This window comes from Protopterus annectens, chromosome 3.part0 (genome assembly GCF_019279795.1).
Source record: "Protopterus annectens isolate FY-2018-M chromosome 3.part0, PAN1.0, whole genome shotgun sequence".
Lineage (NCBI taxonomy): Eukaryota > Metazoa > Chordata > Ceratodontiformes > Protopteridae > Protopterus > Protopterus annectens.
Window position 1 is genome coordinate 69,164,387 of NC_056731.1, and position 14,266 is coordinate 69,178,652.

The window sequence follows — 14,266 nt, forward strand, 5'->3', positions numbered from 1 at the left end:
TCAGTTGGAAAAACCTATCAGTTTATAACTTTCTTCCTCTGCCTCTGCTCTCCAAAGTACTACTAAAGATCAAACAAGACAAACCAAGTACAATTTTGATTGCACCAGACTGGCCCCACAAACACTGGGTACCCCCTCTTGCGCAGTGTGTCACTGTTGGCCCTATGGCACCTGCCTCAGACTCCTACCCTATTGTTTCAGCAGGAGAACCAGATTCTGCACCTTCAGCTTCAAACACTGAACCTAGCAGCCTGGCTAATTACCTAATCTCTCCTTTACCATCCCTCGGTAAACCAGTGATAGATATTTTAGAGGCAAGGAGGCCTTGCACTAGAAAATCTTATGCTGAAAAATGGAAAAGATTCTGTGCCTGGAACCAGTCTCAAGGGATGAGCACAGCAGTGCCCAGTATACCTCAGATTTTACAATACTTAACTGAGATGCTGCACATGGGCCTGTCATTCTCCTCCATCAAGATTCACGCCTCAGCCATTTCAGCTCATTATAACACAGAACCTCCCCTCTTCTCTCATCCACTGCTCAAGCAGTTCCTCAGAGGGGCCAAAAATACAAACCATCCAGAAGACCTCCAACTCCAGCCTGGGACCTTAACTTTGTATTGGAGAAACTCACTCTTCCTCCTTTCGGGCCAGCTGCTACTGCAGACTTAAACTTCCTTTCTTGGAAAACAGCTTTCCTTTTAGCAATCACTTCAGCAAGAAGGGTATCTGAATTACAGGCCCTCATGGCAGTGGAGCCTTTCATCATCTTTCATGCGGACAGGGTGCCCCTCAGGACCAATCCCGCCTTCATGCCCAAGGTGGTATCCAATCTAGTGTGGCCCTTAATCAGTCTATTCATTTGTCAACCTTCTTTCCTAATCCACAGAACAAAGGGGGACTGATACTGCACTCCTTAGATGTGCACAGACAACTTAGATTCTACTTGGACAGGACTAAACCTCAAAGGAAATCTGACCAACTGCTTGTGGCATTTGCTACAGGGGCAGAGGGGAAGGCTATTTCAAAGCAAACCATTTCCAAATGGATAGGCCATTGCATTAATTTCTGCTACAAGCACCATGGAAAACCTATCCCACAGGGGATCAGACCCCACTCAACCAGGGCTGCATCTACCTCTACAGCCTTTCTCAGAGGCGTACCTACCAGGGACATCATCGAAGCTGCTACCTGGAGTTCTGTACATACTTTCACCGCGCATTACCATCTGCCTTTTTTCTCTAAATCCAGAGCTGGCTTTGCCACTGCAGTCTTTTAGGGCCTTATAGCTGGTCCTAATGCTATCCAATTCCTCTTCCCATCCTTAGCTTTTGGAATCTACCCAAATGTGATGACTGCAACAGTGAAACACAAAGAACATAGTACAGTTGAGTACACTTACCATAAATGTAGATGTTCGAGTGTATTCACTTTTGCAGTCCTGGTTACCGTCCCCCCAGCCCCCTTACTTCTTTTGGCTATACCTCTACTCTCCTTTACTATGCTCAAAAGCTTTTTGGTGTATTTGCTTTTTTGTTGGAGGTATAACCTTGTATATTTATAGATTTAATTGCTTCCCATTAGGGGGGCACCTGACATCTGGGGCAAGAAAAACTGATGTAATGGCATCGGCTGCATGTTTTATACCCCTGACAACCTGACATCACAGAAGAAGGGACAGCAACCGACACAGGACTCAAGACTTTGTTAATCAGGCGGACTGAGGTCTACTGCAAGCAGATAACCCAAATGTGATGACTGCAACAGTGAATACACTCGAACATCTACATTTATGGTAAGTGTACACAACTGTACTTTATCCCCTTTAGGAAAAAAACATGTACCCATGAATTACCACATAGGTGGCAGTACACTAAACACCAAAAGTGTGATAAGAGACTGTGATAAGAGACTTAGGGACACAGGTGGAAAGTGGTCTCACCTTCGATAACGACATTGCCACAACAGTCAGGAAATCCTTCTATGCAGCACACCTCATCACTAAGGGCTTTTCATCCAGAAAAAAGGAGGTCATTGTCCACTGTACTCATCCCTCATTAGACCCATTTGGTATGTACCTCTCAAGACATCTGCAACAACTGGAAAGGCTGCAGAAATACCTCACTAAAAGAATCACAGGTCTAAAGCAGATGCTCTATGCTGAATGTCTAAAAAAACTCCAGCTTTACTCCATCACATATTGTCTACTCAAAGACAATCTCTGCTTAATTTACAAGGCCATGTCAAACCCAGAACTGTTGGACATGGTACACTTAAAGAAATCCCAATCTCTCAGAGCCACACACTGCAAGGATCTAAACGTTGTCATCACAATGAACAAAACATGCTGGAGGGATAGGTTCCTGACCCAGAGACTCCCCAGACTCTGGAATAGACTACCCAAAACATGCTGGAGGGATAGGTTCCTGACCCAGAGACTCCCCAGACTCTGGAATAGACTGCCCATACATGTCAAACAGAGCGCCTCTTTGGCCCTCTTCAAAAGGAATCTTGATGATAGGATGGGAGATGGGAAATTCACCCCGGGGATCACGTCAGTCACCCTGCTAGACAGTGGTCCAGGGAAGTAAATATTGTGGCAAGACATAGCCAGTGAATTGTTATGGCTAGGCTTGTATAGGCCCTAGGATCGATAGCCTAGTACCAACCTAAGATATCCAGAAGAGGTATCATGAGTTCCTTCACATGGGCACTCCTAAACCTTCTGCAGTACCTTCTGTGTTGGCTACTTTGTTAAACAGCTTTTACAGCTGCCTGAAAGTCTCCTGATTCTCAGTCCCCTGCTCCAAAGAAACTTGACAGGTTCTATAAGCTTCCTGATAATTGCCAGTTCCTGTTTAAATGTCTTTCTGCTGATCCTGCTGTGGTGTCCGTCTCGTCTGACAAGCCTTCTAAGCTTTTGCCCTCTACTAAGCTTCTGCCTTCGGTAAGGGTAGTAGGTCCATGGAGAGGATTGGAAAGAAAGTCTATACTGCTTCCACTTTGGCATTAAGGGCCATCAATTAACAGACCCATATAATAAGATATGCTGTGGCCTTGACTGCCCAGGCTTGTCAAGTTATTATTCTGAAGGAAGGTTTTCTGCTCTATTTTGGGTTCCTCCTCTCAGGTGGCTCGCCATTCTGTCAGGTGCAGTTATGATGCTACTGAAGCTCTTCCAGAGCTACTGCCTTTGGGTCTATCATGAGGTGTTACTCTTAACTTCATCTGCAGTCATTAGCTGAAGACCTTAAGGCCAAGATGCTGGTTGCCCCTTTGGATAATAAAAATCTCTTTGGGATTGCTGCTTCTGTTATGTTGAGTCTCTTCAAGAAAGAGGTAAAGCTTTGCAGGAAGTTAAACATATTTTTGTGTCCCCTATCCCTAAGTGTCAGAGGACTATCCTACTAGGTCTGCTTTTGTTCACAGGCAGCCTCGTCAGACCACTAAAGGCAGAAAAATGGCAGGTGTCCAAAGTCTTCTCAGACTCCTGTGGTCCAGAAGCCTCCTATATCAGACAAGCCTGCTTTTTTCTGAAATTTTGCCTCTCCCAACCCTCAGCCAGGTTTCCTTGTTCCTTCTGCTGCCCCTCTGTCTTCCAGACTGGCAACTCATCACCTCATGTCCTTGGGTTCTGTCCATCATCCATCAAGGTTACTTTGTGGTGTGACAGTATGTTTCCTCCTTTTTCATGGATTTCTTAACCTCCTCGAGAGCAGCTTCCTCATTTCTCAGAGGTTCTTGGGCCACTGGTGGACCAGTGAACTATTCAGCCTGTCCCTCCTTCCTGTAGAAAAGGAATTTTAATTTAGAATGTTCATGGTTCCTCGAAAGGAGGGCACTTGGAGGCCTATTTTGGATCTCTCCTTGCTGAACACCTTTCTCAAGATTCCTTCTTTTCAGATGCTTTCTTTTCAAACCCTTTTTCCTCTGTTGCTTTCCCAGGCTTTTCTGATGTCCTTGGATGTGAAGGATGCTTATCTTCAAATTCCTATTCACTGTCTTTTTAGGAAGTTTTTGTGTTTCTCCATTTCTTCATCTCATTTTCAGTTCTCTCCTTTGCCTTTTGGACTCTCTGCTGCCCCAAGGATATTCACAAAATGCCCAGCTCCTAGGATTGCCTTTTGCAGGCTGCAAGGCATGCAGCTTTTTCTATATTTAGACAACCTGTTGATTTAGGCACCTTCACCCAGTTGCCTGTTTCAGCCTCTAGAGTTCACCATATCTCTCTTTCAAAGTCTGAGGTTCACTATCAACTTCCAGATGTGTGTCCTGGCACCCTGACTGCAGGATGCGGACAGTGCTAGTGTTGGCCTCACTTCCTCCTGCAAAGGTTTTGTCCTTGACAGCTTTCTTTCAGTATGTTCTTCCACTGCCTGCCTTTCCAGCCAGAGCATTTCTTCTGGCCCTAGGATTCATAGCATCTTCTGTTCCAATGCTCCCTCTTGCCTGACTGCATGTGTGGAAGCTTCAATGACACCTCAAGTCAGTTTGGCTTCAGCATTGTCACTGTCTGGATTTCACAGTGCCTCTCCTTCCCTTTCTTAAGTGGGAATTCAAGTGGTGGACTCTTACCTTCAGCCCAGGCTTGCTTTTTCAGCCTTCCTTTTCATGAACTGTTCACCAACACCTTAGACATGGGATGGGGGGCTTCCTATGGTCACCTGAAAGCTCAAGGTCTTTGGCCCTTGCAACAGAAGTCAGACCAAGTCAACATCAAAGAGATGAGAGGTCTCATTCTGGCTTTTCAGGCTGTTCACCCCAGGCTGTCTCCAGGCCCCGTGAAGGTTTACACAGACAACCCCACAGTAATGTGGTATGTCAACAAGCAGGGGAGCACAAAGTCTTAACTTCTTTGCAGGCTGGTTCTTTAGGCTTGGGGTCTGGCTATCAGTTATCAGCTAACTCTTCAGGCAGTGTATAGTCCTTCAGAACACAATCTAGTGGCAGACTGTTTGAGCAGGTCCATAACACAGGCTCACAAATGGATGTTTCACAGAGCTGTGATTCTGGACAAAGTCCATCAGTGGGGTATTCCTCACGTATATCTTTTTGCCTCCCCTCTGAGCAGGCAGCTCTCTCTTTTCTGTTCCAGAGTGCTATGCCATAAGACATGGAAGACGCATGCCCTTTCTTTTCCTTGGAAGGGGATGTTTCTCAATGCTTTGCATCTTCTTCTCCTTTCAAAAGTCCTGTGGAAGATTCAGCTTGACTCCACAAAAATCTTGCTAGTGACTCCCTTCTGTCCAAAACAGCACTGGCTTCCCTTCTTAATGCATCTGGCCAGGTGCATTCACAAGTTACCTCATCAGTTGGACCTCCTCACACAGGACAAGGGGTCACTCATCCATCCTCACTTGTTCATTCTTCAGCTGACACTGTGGGTGATAGGGTTTTGATCCTTTTTAGGCATCTATTTTCTGAGGATGTGCCAAGAGTTTTACAGGAGGCAAGAAAACCCATAATCATAAAGTCTTGTATGTCCAAATGGAAGAAGATTTTCTGTCTGGTGCCATGCTCATAGCCAGGACCCTTTTTCAGTGGGAGTCCCTCTGTTTTTTTTTTTTTTTTTTTCTTCCTATTTGTTAGCTGTTAATGCTTTCTACCCTTGAATTACCATTTAGTTTCTTGTTTTGAGGTCAGATAATTTCATAAAGGCATTATGCATTTTTTGCCCACCAGGAGAGCCTATTCCTCCTCCTCCTTGGGATCTTAATTGTGTTTTGGAAAAATTGACTCCTGTTTCCTTTTGAGCCTGCAGTCTCAGCTTCTCTGCAACACTGTACCTGGAAGACTGTCTTGTTGCTTGTTCTTCCTTCTGCTTGGGGGTTTCTGAGCTTTAGGTTGTTATGGCCATACCTCCTTTTTTGTTTTTTCATGGAGACAGGGTGTCTCTTTGATCTAAACCTTCTTTTATGGCCAAGGTTGTTAATTAGTTGTCCAAGCAGTACAACTCCCTCCCTTTTATCTTCTCCACAATCTGCTCGTGAGACGATCCTGTATACCTTGGATCTGCACACATAGCTCAGGTATTATTTAAATAAGACTAAGATCATTTACCATTTGTAAGTCTGACCAGCTTTTTGTTTCCTTTCATCCCAGGACTTTGGGTTTAGCTGTTTCTAAGTAAACCATCTCCTCCTGGATATCTAAGGCCTTTCTTTTTGCTATTTTCTCATGACAAGTGTCCAGGGCTGTTGTCTCTTCTGGTGTTTTCTTCTAGTGTTTGTACTCCAGTTCAATCCATGAAGCTGCTACTTGGTTCTGAGTGCATACTTTTTACTTAGCATTATAAATTGGATATGGTTTCTAGGGCCAGAACATGTTTTGCCAAGACCATTCTGCATAGGTTTGTTGAGGCCTCTTCCCACCCTTCCACTCCCCCTCCTTTTTGTGAGCTTTTGTACTCTCCCTAAGGTGAAGAATACTGCAGCAGTGATGTAGAAGGACATAGTACAGTTGTGTAAAATCTTACCATAACAGTAGAGATGTCCTTCTCTTCACTTTTGCAATATTCAGTCCCTCCCCGTAACAGTAGATGTCCTTTTCTTCATTGTTGCAGTATTTAGTCCCTCCCTATATCCCTTTTTTTCTTTTAGATTTTGATTTGGTTACCCTCCTGGTCAAGGGTTCTTTTCCATCTGTATTTTCTCCCTTTGGATGTGTATGACCACCTTTTGTCGTATGGAGGCTGTTCTCTACTGGGGTAGTTCAGATCTAGATAACTGCGTCTGTACATCACCTTTATGCCCTACAATTGTGTGCAGGGAGCATACGTGTGACATACAGCACATACAAGATCTAGGCTTTTTTATACTGGTCGGATGATGGGCTATTCCTGGCAGGAGAGCCCTAAGGTGAAGAATATTGCAACAGTGAAGACAGGGACATCTACTGTTATGTTAAGATTTTACACAACTGTACTTTCAGTGTCCCTCTTTTGGGCTGTGAATAGAATTCTTACACATTCTACATAGTCCCCGTACTTGTCTTTGTACCACGGTTATCAGGTATTAGTAGTGTTTCTTGGTTTTAGTTCACTAAATTGCAGTTGTAAGTTACAAGTTTCTTTTGATAAGAACAGAAGGTGGCATGTGCAGGCTGTCATCACGTTTATTTTGTAGGGGGACCCATAACCAGCTTTATAGTTAGACTACATGATGATTGACATTGGTTTGTAGTTTTTCTATATTTAATGCAGCAAGTATCTTCAGGAACATCCATGTTGACAAGCTCACACAAATGGAAGTACATTATGTACTACACCTATTTGTGCTGGTAACTTTAAAGGCCCTGTAGCTCAAGCTCTGTAATGAGCACACCGGGTTGCTTTTGGCTTGTAATATTTACTTAAATATTTGTTAATCAAATGGTTGTTCTTATCTTGGGAATGTTTGCAACCACAACCCATAGTAGAGTATACTGGATTTTTTTGGTCTTGTAAATCATAGTTAGAGAAATAAAACATGACAGAAGAATTATTTGCATACTTAGCATTGCAAAGGCATGGCATTTATTAAATAAGCAGTAATAGCAATCTGTCAATGCTGCTTGCCCATCCTATGTGATTAAAATAAATTAAGAATGGATTAAGTGGCATCACAGACAGCTGCATGCTAAACATTTCTTGGTAAGTAGAATATTTTCTGTGCACGAAAGCATACTGGGAAAAAAGTACATTTGACTTGCTTTGTTGCATATCAATATGCATTGATTGTGTTTGAAATTAACTGTGGGACTATTATTGGCCTTGAACAGCTTCAGAGATCTTTCGTTCAGAAAGGAGAGCTAAAACATTTACAGTGCGAGGTAATATTTTTCAGACATTATTACAGCTAGCTCAGGAGAACCTTGTGTATGGGAGTCATCTCTGACAGATGTGTAGGGATACATCTTTTTAGATTACGTAGGTGCTCACTGAAGAAGGCTAATGCCAGTGTTGCACAGTTGTTAAATTGTATAGTCCCACTAAAGATACTGCTTAACTAATCTGAATGTTTCTTTCTATTTCATATTTAGGTGCTTCTGGCTGGACACAGCACCAAGTACCAACCTCAAGCAAGTAATGAGATATGGTCAACAAGGCAAAAAAGGTGAAGCATACAAGTGTGTGTTGCATCAGCCTAGATGAATGGAAGATGTCGATGCCCCAGTGAACTTCAGTGCATGTCATGTAGGAAGGAGCTGAAAGGGGTATCCTTTCCAATAGTGTGCAAGAGCTGGGAGCAGACAGCAGAAATATCAGTCTACAGAAATTACAGAATATTTCTGTGGGAGGAAGAACTACCAGTCTTGTAGTGGATAAATGAGAAGAAAAGAACCAGAACTGCTCCCCCAACAAACATTCCTTCAAAATAAGTTTTTGAATTTGAGAGCAAGTTACTAAGACGTCTGTTTCCATCCCTGCTGGTTAAGACTGATAAGTCCTTTATTTTTGTTATGTGATCGAATAATGTCTGGTCTGGTCTGGTTAACTGAAGAATTCCAGTAATTCAGCAGTGGAACAGAAGATTGCATTTAATTTCTACAAACTGAAGTCTTCAGAACTGCACAGGCCTTCATTCAGTGTGTAAAGTCAAAGACTGAAGTTTATGTATATTTTGTATCTGAGATCAGAGTCTCTGTATAGTCAGTAAAGTTTTGGATTTTTTTCTTTTATCCTGAACTTAACTCTTGAGAAAAGCTCCGGTTTTCTTACTCAAAGGCATATGAATGCGCTGCCTGTGAACACATTATAACATCCGTTCTTATTGCTCCTAGCACTCTGGATCCTAGTCATAATGCAGGTTATAAGAATGTTCGCATTCCTAACGTCTGAAGAAGAGCATACATTTGAAGTGCCCCAAAAAAGTGTTCTGCTTACCAGTCAGGACTCACAACTGCACTGTTTGCACTGCCAGCACTTTGTCAGCCACAAGTAGAAGGTGTGAAAAGCTAGAGGCCTACACTATCTCCTTCAAGAAAACCTTCCTTGTAAGGTGGTAGATGGAGGGATCAGCACAAGGATCCTTGTTCTGATCCTGGGCTAGGGTCAGACAGAAGAAAAAAAATGGTTAAAGCCATCTTCTTCACAGTCCATACCTGCAGTATCATGAGGTTCATGCTATTTCTGTGTTTCTATGGGTCTGAATTTGTGTCTGGCATCAGCTGAAAAGAGGTGCATAACAGATGTCTCCCAGCAACTACCCTTGAGTCTTGAGGTTGCTGAACTACCCATCCCATACTTGATTATACAGAGCTGCGCTGTGACTGGCCAGTTTGATCAGAGTTAGTTGCATAGTAGAGGCTTGGTGATTGAACTCTGATTCATTGGATCCATTCTTATTGCTTCTATCCAGGCTAAGTATAGCTTACCAGCTAGTTCTCCCACCCCCCCATTGGACTAATGGAAATGAACATGAAATTGAAAATGCATGACTTGTATGACCTCTGATGGGTTTGATTACTTTGGGTGCAGGAGCATACTGTTAGGGTGCACAAGCTGTTGCTAATGCAAACTCCCATGTAGGTCTATTATGATCCAGTGCTACCTGCACAGTGCATCCCCAAGTCACTAGAGAATCATCAAGTGACATACAGCACCTGCCAGACATTCACTCATTGCCTGTAGTGTTGGGTAAGAATGGGCTGCCCCCATTTCAGAGCTGAGTAAAAGAAATTAAGTAACTTTACATCTGATCTGATGTTGTTAATCTTCATTCATTCCTTTCTGATGGATGTCTGTTCCATCCTAGGAACTGAGTCAGCCTTATAAACAAGCTCGTGCCAGCGAAAAAACTCATGAGTTAAGCTTTACCCATAGTGCCCCTCTCCCTGTTACCTCAGATCTTGTTTGCTGCATAGCCATCAAGACGTGTCAAGCCAGCTCTCAGCTAAGTACTATAAAAATTATTATTCTAAAACCTCTTTTTTCCACAGAATTTCTCTCGTTTGCTCTCTGTTCAACCACCTTGTGACATTTGTAAGGGGTTCAGTTCTCGTACCCTAAACGAGAGGAAAAACAAACTGACTCTTAAAGGCCTATTAAAAACACATTTTTCAGAGGCTATTTCTGGGGCCTTAGGGCTCAGTCCTCCAAAGAAAGAACACAAAAAAAGTTACTCTGTTCCTTCTTCACCTCTTTCTGGTGATGGAAAGTCTGACCCCAAGTCAAAAATTCCTAAAATGGCACCAACGACTTCGGCTCTGGGGCCTCAACCGCCCTCCATGGTGTTGTCCTCAGTTCTGAAGCCTCGTGTATCCACTTCGGTGCCATCTTCAATAACTTTGACCCTGGCACTGATAATATCTACTGCACCAACAATGCCTTCAACTAGCACTTCAGCTCCATCCTGTTCGGCACCAACAATAGTAAATCCAGCACCGGTCACTTCCCCCCTTCCCTGTACATGTTACTGGTCTTGAGACCACGGTGCCGATAGGAGAGCCTGCCCCTCGGACCCGATACTCTCCCATTACAGATACTTTCTTTGGGCAACAATATAGCCCTTTTTTGGAATGGCCAAATTCTCAGTCGGGGATATCAACACGATCTTCTAGGAGTCTCTCGGAATTGGATGTGGTGCGTCTTGTGGATCAGCTGCTGGCAGCCAGAGGGATTTCAACACCTTCCAGAACTCCCCTCCCAACCGGGGGTGGGAGTTTTTTCCATGGACTCCTACATATTCTACTCCTTTAACCTCCTTGCAGGTATCGAAGCACTCGGCACCACCTTCTTCACTTCCCACTCCTTTGGTTCCACTGGGTGGACCTCACTGTGGTTCTGGAGCTGACTCTTTGGTCTTCAGCTCGCTTGGAACCAAGTCATCCTCAGGATCATGACTGGACTGCGAGCACCGTGACCCCTAGTACAGCACCAATTTTTTGTATGGTGCCATCTTCTACTGTTCCAGGAGTCTTGGTAGTACCAAGTCCTCTTTGGGCTTGTTCCGGGTTCCCATCTTTCTTCAGGTGGGCCAGCTTTCCAAGCGGTAGAGAGGGCCCTTGCCTCTGTAGGCAAACCATCGGAATACCAGATATGTCTTCCTGCTGAACCGCAGCTGACACAGGCCACCACATCAGGACATTGAGCACAAGAGCCTCAAGATACCCTAGTGGAGAGTGCCCTCTCTTCAGAAGCCCCCACTGAAGAGGTACCATGTAAGAGATCGTGCAAGAGGAACCACGTGGATTCCCCTGAAGAGTCCCTCACCAAAGATACAGACTACGATGAGGGGGAGAGGTCCCCATGGTCGCCCCCTTAGGCTGTCTCCTATGGAGATGTGCTGGAAATTTTAAAGCAGTGGGGAGACTAGAAGGCCACCAACCCTTCCTCTGAGAAGTCTGTATTCTTGGAGGCTTTTCGTGCTGACCCTCTTCTTCTTGGGTGACCCTGCCTGCAGACAAATTAGTCCAACTCGTCGTGTTGCGTGCATGGAAGAGTCCTGATACTGTTGAATCAATCCCCCGGAGACCAGACAAAATTTTGTCCCTGCTTGAAGGAAGTCCACACTGGTCCAAAGGCCTACCAGTAGATGTTATGGCGGCGGTGGCCACTAAGAAAGAGCACGCCGAGGAGAGTCAGAGTGTCCACCCCCCAAACAGGGAGTCTCGGGCAGTGGACAGGTTAGGGGAGTGAGTGTTTGCCTCATTGACCTTTGCCATTCGGTCCTTGAACTACTTGGTACACTTTACAAGGCTTCAGAGAGACCTAATCTTGGAACTTTCCAGAACCTTAGCAGGAGCACTTTCTGAAGAAATACGAGACAAAGTTGCCTCACAGCTTGCGACCCTGGAGTCTATATCCAACTTATCCATGCAGTTAATCTGTCACACTACCAAAGGGGCGGCTAGGGCTACGGGTTCAGGTGTTGTCATGAGACGTCACACCTGGATGTGGCTTTGCAGACCCTTTTAAATCTTCTTTTCTTAATGTTCCAGTGGAAACTTGTTCCTGTTTTGGCCCAAAAGTGAAAGACATGTTGGCCAGGTGTGAAAACGACGGCAGTACCCTGTCTGCCATGGGTTTATGTTTTTGACCCCCCCCCCCCCCCCCCCAACGATCCTACTCTAGGAATCAGAGGAGTGGAAAGATGTGGCACAAGAAATCCCAGGTTCCTTTCCATGACGCATGTGGCGAGTTTACTGTCTGGGGCAGAGGGGCTAGCTCATCCAGAAAATGCCCCTACAGAGGCAGAGGGGGTCCGTGTAACCAGAGGTCCAGAGAATTTCTCCTACCAGCGCTCCTGAAGAGTGACCCAATTACTTTCCTCTGGAAGCAGTCGGGGGGGGGGGTTCTCTCTGCACCACCCTGCATGGCAAACAATAACCACAGATTCTTGAGTGCAGAATATAATAGCCAGAGGTTATCGCATACTCTTCAATATTTGTCCAAAGCCATTAAGGCACATTCCTGATGTTCCACCCAGTTAAAGGGAAGCAGCAGTTCAAGGAATACGAAAGCTGTCTCAAAAAAAGAGTCATCCAAGCAGTCCCACCAGACCAAATAGGATCCGGATTTTACTCAAGGTTCTTTTTAGTGCCAAAAAAGACAGGGGACTGGAGACCAATTTTGGATGTCTGCATTCTGAACAAGTTTGTCCACAAACAAAATTCTGGATAGTCACGGTTCAGTCTGTCTTACCTGTCCTAGAAAAAGACGATTGGATGTGCTCAGTAGATCTTCAGGATGTGTATTACCACATAAAAATGGGCAAATGCTCCAGAAGATTTCTTCGCTTCCGGCTGAGAGCTAGTCATTACCAATTCTGAGCACTGCCCTTTGGACTCTCTACAGCCCCCAGAGTGTTTACTAAATGCATGGCAGTGGTAACAGCTCACTTGAGACTACAAGGATTCTGAGTGTTTCCCTACTTAGACAATTGGCTCCTTACCGGCCCCACCAAGCGTCTACTGGTAATAGTCTTGAGCTACACTCTAAAACTAGCAAAATACCTAGGAATCTCTATAAACTGGGAGAAATGCAAGTTGACTCCTACTCATACCTTAAAATTTATTGGAGCAATTTTTGATACCCAATCTTGCCTAGTCTCCCTGCCAGATCACAGATTGGAAAGACTGAGGTCCCAAGTCTGGGTGATACTCTCTCAAGACAAGGCTCCAGCTCTGGCTGTCCTCCAATCTTTAGGATCAATGGCAGCATTGATTACAATAGATCCCCTAGCGAGGCTACACATGAGACTTCTCCAATGGCTTCTGGTAACACAGTGGTCCCGTTTTCACCGTCCTGTGTCCTTTCAGATCCACATAACAAAGTAATGCAAACAAGATTTAACTTGATGAATGAAGCCAGAAAAAGACTTATGGAGTCACACTTTCTCCCCATCTCAGCCCAAAGCCACAGTGATCACGGATGCTTCCCTGATTGGTTCAAGGTACTTGGTCAACGGTGGAGACCAACTTGCATATCAGTGTTCTAGAACTGAGGGCAGTGCTTCTACCATTGCAAGCACTCCAATCTGTCCTTCTGTCAGGAACAGTTGCTACCCAGTCCGGCAACATGTCAGTGGTCTGGTACATCAACAAACAAGGGGGAACCAAGTCCCTACCCATTGTGTCGAGAGTTCAAGAAAATTTGACTATAGCTTCCAACTGCTTTCTGATAGCAATGCACATTCCCGGGAATTCCAATATGATTGCAGACAAACTGAGCACAAATATCCTTCTGCCTCACGAGTGGTCCCTCAATTCAACTGTAGCGGCAAATATCTTCAGCCACAGGGGCCAGCCTTGCTGCGACCTATTTGCCTTTCCAGCAGATCACAAACGCAGCAGCTACTTTGCCCTAATTCCCCCACAGGGGAAGTTCCTGAGGGACACTCTAATACACGATTAGCCCACGGGATGTCTGTATGCTTTCCCCTGATCCCTCATTTTCTAAAGAAGGCCCTTCAACTGAGAAGCAGAGTAATCCTCATTGAACCCTACTGGCCCTGACAAGTCTGGATGTTCTTCATCTCACATTGCTGCAGTCCTAACACTTGGGTAGTCCGCTGTCCCTCGGTCGGCCCGAATATCAGGACATCAGAGCGTCAGGGTACAAATGCATGGATGCGGATCATATCCTCAGTCTTTTTGCATGGGTCGATGCAGAAGCACAGTGTTGCAAAGTGCCGTTCTGAAATTTTTTTTTTTTAGAGTTTCAGACGAGTTGGTCTTTGGGAAGCGGTGGTGGGTCAATATGCCGCCGTGGATGCTCGGCGGTCGGATCCTCTACTCGCAAGGACAAGAAGAGTTGGATGTGGCCTCCCAGGAGGCAGGTCAGGAGC

General features: G+C 44.9%; 1 protein-coding gene across 1 annotated transcript in view; it reads left to right on the forward strand.

Moving 5' to 3' along the window:
• Nucleotides 1-12,016, forward strand: part of ANKS6 (ankyrin repeat and sterile alpha motif domain containing 6) — a 1,232,679-nt gene extending 1,220,663 nt beyond the window's left edge. The window contains exon 17 of the mRNA XM_044064590.1: nucleotides 8,019-12,016. Within this exon, the coding sequence (XP_043920525.1) occupies nucleotides 8,019-8,065 (47 nt within the window). The 3' untranslated portion in view covers nucleotides 8,066-12,016. The remainder of the gene's footprint in view (nucleotides 1-8,018) is intronic.
• The last annotated feature ends 2,250 nt before the right edge of the window (nucleotides 12,017-14,266 follow it).